General features: G+C 41.1%; 1 protein-coding gene across 2 annotated transcripts in view; it reads left to right on the top strand.

Annotated features, from left to right (window-relative positions):
• The first annotated feature begins 1,616 nt into the window (after nt 1-1,616).
• LOC100588339 (cytosolic beta-glucosidase) overlaps nt 1,617-6,000 on the top strand; it is a 134,063-nt gene continuing 129,679 nt past the window's right edge. For both annotated transcript variants that reach the window (XM_003258536.3, XM_003258535.3), the window contains exon 1: nt 1,617-1,776. In XM_003258536.3, coding sequence (XP_003258584.1) covers nt 1,719-1,776 — 58 coding nt within the window. In that variant the 5' untranslated portion in view covers nt 1,617-1,718. The remainder of the gene's footprint in view (nt 1,777-6,000) is intronic.

Below are 6,000 nucleotides of genomic sequence, written 5' to 3'. Positions count from 1 at the left end.
TCTCATTCTGTTGCCCAGGGTGGAATGCAATGGCACAATCTCGGCTCACCGAAACCTCTGCCTCCCGGGTTCAAGCGATTCTCCTGCCTCAGCCTCCCGAGTAGCTGGGATTACAGGCGCCTGCCACCATGCCTGGCTAGTTTTTGTATTTTTAGTAGATACAGGGTTTCACCACATTGGCCAGGCTGGTCTCAAGTTCCTGGCCTGAAGTGATCCGCCCGCCTTGGCCTCCCAATCCATAGTCATTTTTTTTAAAATAAACTTTTTATTTTGGATCAATTTTAGATTTACACAGAAGCTTCAAAGATAGTACAAGGAGTTCCCATAGCCCCCATCCAGTTTCCCCTACTGTCAACATGTACATTTCTGTGGAAACCCATACCCACTGGGTGCCTGGCACAATGGACGGAAGTTCCACACCAATGAACATGACTGAAATTTCAGAAATAGAAACTTGGGGGTCAGCAAGGGTGGGCTGGGGAAACAAAAAAGTTTACATATAAAAGAACAGGACTTGTATTGTCATCAAACTTCTCAGTAGCCACACCAGAAGCTAGAAAACCAGGAACCAATGCCTTCAAAATTCTGAGTGAAAATTATTTTCATCATAAAATCCTGTACAAAACTGCATATTAAGAGCAATGTTAGACCAAAGACAATTCCAGAGCAACTACAGAGTTTTGAAATATTTATGTCCCATGCCCTCTTTATCAGACAGTTATTTGAGGATATGCTTCTCTAAAGTGGGAAAAGAAACAAAGAGAGAGAAAGACCAGGGGAGAAGCAAAGGAGCCTCTCTGAATGATGTGAAGGAGATCGTGGGTCAAAGCTCCGTGGTGTCCTAAAAGATAAACAGTGCAGAATGGAGCAGGAAGACAGAGTTGTTTGAACAACTCAGAGATGTATTCTTCTGTCAGAGTGTTTGGGGATGAATTAGTAATAGGTATAAAGAAAATGAAATAAACATAAAGATCAGGCAGTGGATTAACCCTAGAGAAAATTAAAAGTTGCATGGAAGCATGGTATGTATACTATATGGCTCAGCTTTGAGCCATACAGACTCATAGTAATATAAATATTGAATTCGTTTAAATTAAAAGGTAATTTTATCATGTTGGCTAGATGGGAGAAGGTGGAAGAGAAAGAGGGAGGGAGGAGGAACAGAGAGAGAGAGAGAGAGCGCTAGATCCTCTGCGCTATACCCAGAAGTCAATAATTATCTAAAATTGAAAAAAATAAGAAGCAACACCCTATTATTTAAACTATGGGATTAAATATCAGAAGAAATGGTTAAAAGTGGTCACCTCTACAGAGTATGGATCAGGAATTGGGATGAATCAACTAAGTGAAAATTCTAGTAGGATTATATGACTTTTTAAAACAATGTTCATGTTACTTTAAAAGGCAAAACATCAGGTAAATGGGTGCCCTGCCAAATCGGGGACTTAGCACCCAGGGTTATCAACTCTGTTAAGAATCAGGGAGTGCTGGGGGTAGAAAGTATAATCCAAGTACAAAGTGTCTTGGATTCTTATCAAGGCTGTGGCAGTCAAGTGTCCTTTGCCCCTGCTTCCTTCTTGTTTGCATAAATATTTGCATTCTGAGGCTCCATTCTGGGGTGAGAGCTCATTTTCTGTTTGCACAATTGCCTGGCTCCTCTGGCCAAAGGGTGCTCTGCTTCTGGCAGCTGAGGATCCCAGTAGACAGCTTCTTAAACCATGGCTTTCCCTGTGGGATTTGGATGGGCGGCAGCTACTGCAGCTTATCAAGTAGAAGGTAGGGGACACTCTCCCCTTCACTGGGGTGGGAATGCTTTATTTCTGGTGTGTTCTGTGTACCTGAGGAAGATGGTGGCGTAAGGAGGCAAAAAGAAAAGAAGCAAAGAATTGAACACTCCACAATGTTATCAATGAATTTGTTTCCCTTTTCAAACATGTCAGGGATGGAGGCTCACATTCTCTTGTCTCTTTCTTTAGGCACAAGGAAGGGTGGAGGGATGAAGAGGTGAAAACCAAGCTGTGGCTGGATTTTCAGTCAGTCCAAACTCAGCTGAGACATCAGTTTACATTGGGCCAACTGCATTTATAATTGATTTCTAGAATCCATTTGTCCCAACTCCTCTGCAAAGGAGAATCATTTTTTTCTGTTGGCTGGAAAAATATTGGGTCGATTTTTTCAAAGAGCCCCTCATTAATTGGGAAAAGTTCCCTGTTCTATTCTTAGTGAGCACCAAGCCAAGCCTAAGCTTGTAGGCCACCATATTTCCTGGGGCAGCTGAGAAGTAAATCGAAGCAAATAGTAAAAAGCACCCAGAGTGGCTGTGGAGCCTGAGTTCTGGTCCTCATCCTACCACACACGAGTGTGTGAATTCTTTGTCCTCCTTGAGTCTCAGTTTCTTCATCTGTGAAATAGGAAGATTAGCTTTACTTTTCTAAAACACGTTTGTCCCCACTTCCCTCCTGCAGGGAATTAGAGATTGTTAATAGTTACCATGGAGAAAATATTTATTTGGTCAAATAAGTATGTGAAACCCTGGATTAAACAAAGCAAAGTGAGTTATTGTAGTAGCTTCCTAGGATTACCATAATAAAATATCATAAACTGTAGGGCTTAAACAACATAAATTTATCCTCTTACAGTTCTAGAAGCCAGAATTGGCCACTGGAGGATGTAATTAGCCAAGTTAAGATGAGATCATATTGGAGTAGGGCAGATATGCAATCCAATATGACTGGTGTCCTAAGAAGGAAATTTGGGCACTGAGAAATTCGGAAATTTGAAAGAAGAAAATCTGGACAAAGAGACAAGGAGAACACCATGTGCATGAGAGAGAGATTGGAATGTTACAGTAAGCTAAGCAGCAATAGTCGCCACCAGAAATTAGAAAGAGGCAAGAGGGATTTTACCTAGAGACTCGGTGGGGCATGAGCCTGCTGACACCTTGATTTTGGAACTCCAGCCTCTAGAACTGTGAGAGAATGAATTTCTGTTGTTTAAGCCTTTCATTTTGTGGCACTTTGTTACAGCACCCTTAGAAAACTTATACACCAAGAAAAACAAGTCAATCAATCAATGAAATAATGACTGCTATGGTAAGTGCTATGGTGATAATAGGATGTTGTGGAAAGGGTCACGTGAAAACCAGTTCTTCAGGATGGGTCATCAAGGAGGATCTTTGTGAACTAGCATCATTCTTTCTAAACTTAAGGTATGAGGAGGAGAGTGCCATTTGAATATGGGGAGATCTTTCTAGACAAAGAAACAGGACAAGTTGATCCTGGTACAACCCATGCTGCCTGTGATTCCCAGCTTCAATTGCTATTTCCCCATCCTCTAGAATGGGAAGGAGGAATCTCTACTACACAGTTGTGATAACTGCCATGTAGAAGACATTTCTCACTGGGGGATTATGTATATTATTGCACATATATGATCTGTGATACAAGGCTGTTTTAAAAGAACATCTGACAATGTCCTGGTTGGCTGAAATTCCATGCCACCTTTCTCACTACATGGGATCTTCTTTCATCTTCTTCCAGATAATTTCCACTTTGTCATAGAGGGTGACTGAATAGGCTGACCCTCTAGGAATAAAAACAAAAGCAATGATCTTGGTTAGTTTCCTTCTCAAAAGAGAGGTTGGAAAAATCCGAGAAATCATGGTAGAGCATCAGAATGGTGTAAATAGAATCAGATTCTAGAAGCAACAAAGCATTGGTGATTATTAAGATGAGTTTTGGGGGAAGACTCTTTAGACTTGGATTTGATCTCTCCTTTTACTAGATTTGTGACTGTGGCCAAATGACTCATCTGCTTTGTGCCTCCTCACCTGTAAGATGGAGATTATTATGGTGTCTCCTGTGTAGCACAGCTATGAGGTTTAAATAAGATAATGTGTGTTAAGTGCTTGGCATTTAGTAAGTGCTCGATGCATCATATTCATATCTGGGAGGATCACAAAAGGATTACAAAGAATGATTCACTGTGGAACTCTACAGTTAACTTGGCATAAATATGCAGTTAGTTATACAAGACAATAGAGTGGGTTTCAACTACCAACTTTCAGTTCCTGCCCACTTAGGACCTGGAGGTAACCTTAACTGGCCCATTCTGAGCTCCTCTCTTCACATGATCTCAATACTGTTGCATCTCTTCTGTCTGCTTGGAGCTAGTTTGTCCTATGCTCTTCAGACTTAGGCCTGCTTCTGCCATATTTTGAGGTCTTTATTTGCGGCCTCTAACCTGCTATTAACTTTCTATCTATAGTTTACTAGGTAGGGTACTTGATCCAGCATGCTCTGCCAAGAGCCATCAGCCTGCTATTTTTGTCAACTCACAGAATAACTTTTGCATGCTTGCTTGCCTTCCACCCTAGGAGCTCTTCCTGATCCTTTTGTGCTGTGTGTGAATTTTAGCTCAAGCACTTACTAGCAGAGTGACTTTGGGCAAATAATCTATTTAAGCCTCAGTTTTCTTATTTGTGAAATTTGAAACATAGTCATATTCTCTCTGTAGATTTGTTCTAGGGACTGAAGAGGTAAGCATATGTAACTGTGGTATAAGAGTGCCCCCATGTAGTGCTCACCAAATACTAATATTAATGCCAATACTATTATTATTTTTCTTTCTCCTGGCTGTATTCTCTTGCACTCTGAGAGAAGGAGAGTTACACTGTCTACTCCATTTAGTGGGAATGGTCATTTCTTGTTTGGACTGCTAGTTAGAATCTATTCCCTCCTTGCTCATGCTTGACTACTTCACCAGCAGTTGCCAGGAGAGTTACTGTTTAACCATTTCTCCCACCACCGACTGGGTTACTGTGCAGGAAGTTCACTCGTGGCTTCATCAAATCAGCATGGCTTGGATTTAAAAGCTGAGAACAGCCTGTTTCTTTTTGATTTTGCTAATCTTTGCAGTTTTGTGCTGCCCTGGACTTGGAAGGTCTGTAGATGCATTGGAAGTCAGGAGACACTCAGCAGAACTGAAGACTGAGCCTGAATTGTATTTGTAAAAAAAAATCTAACACTTTTAAAGATTTGTTGTAAAACAGTACCACGTATCTCTTTCTACTGTCTCTCTTTCCACTGTATTTCAAAATACAGTTGTCTGTATAGGTATATTTGTTTTCAGATACTCTCCTGGAATCCCTGAAGAATAACAAGCATACTCTCCCTTACCCTCACTGCAAAAATGGAGATATTTTGTCTCCATATAGAAAATACTGTCAGGGTCTTTGCAGGTGGGGCCCACTGAGAGGGGCAGGGACTGGGCCTTATCACCATGTCTCCTAACACATTGACTACTTGGTTGCGTATTTTGCCGGAATCACGGCCTTTCCTTTGTCTTGTCCTTGTTCAGATCCTTTCTTCCTCTCCTCTGGCTATCTCACTGTTTATGGTCTTAGAGAAGAGTTTAATGTTTATTACATAAGAGTTGACTGCATGGTGCCTTGAGCCTTTTGGAAGAAAGCGCAGTATAAATCTAATAAATGAATAATAAATAAATGGTATAAGCAGGAGGAAAATTATGTGTTTTAGGTGAGTTGTAAAGAACCGTGTAAAACCTATAAAATGTATTTGTTAGACTAAGAGGCAGGGAAGAAAGTGCAAAAAATCATCATACATACAGAAGTGAGTCTCCCGCAATATTTTTAAGTAGAGAAAAATTCCCATGGTTTTTAACCCCTTGTGAAGCTGACTCTGTCCTCTGTGTTTGGCTGGAGGGAACGTGAGGCGCAAAAACATCACGTAGCTCTGTGGCATTTTGTTTACTTTGATGGTAGGCCACGGAGGAGATAGGAAAATGACGTTGAGGACCCAATTCTACAGTTCTTAAGAGCTTCCAACTCCCAGTGATTTCAGGGAAGGCTCTTAAGGAGCGAACATGCTTTGCAAAATCCCACAAATCCTAAGCAAAGTCTAAACTACTGTGTTAATGCTTCCTAGTGGGATCTGAGTTTGTGGTTTTTAAGGAGCCAAAGTCCTCAGTTTTATGAATGCC

Source organism: Nomascus leucogenys, chromosome 20, assembly GCF_006542625.1.
Source record: "Nomascus leucogenys isolate Asia chromosome 20, Asia_NLE_v1, whole genome shotgun sequence".
Taxonomy (NCBI): domain Eukaryota; kingdom Metazoa; phylum Chordata; class Mammalia; order Primates; family Hylobatidae; genus Nomascus; species Nomascus leucogenys.
This window is presented reverse-complemented; position numbering and strand designations above follow the sequence as displayed.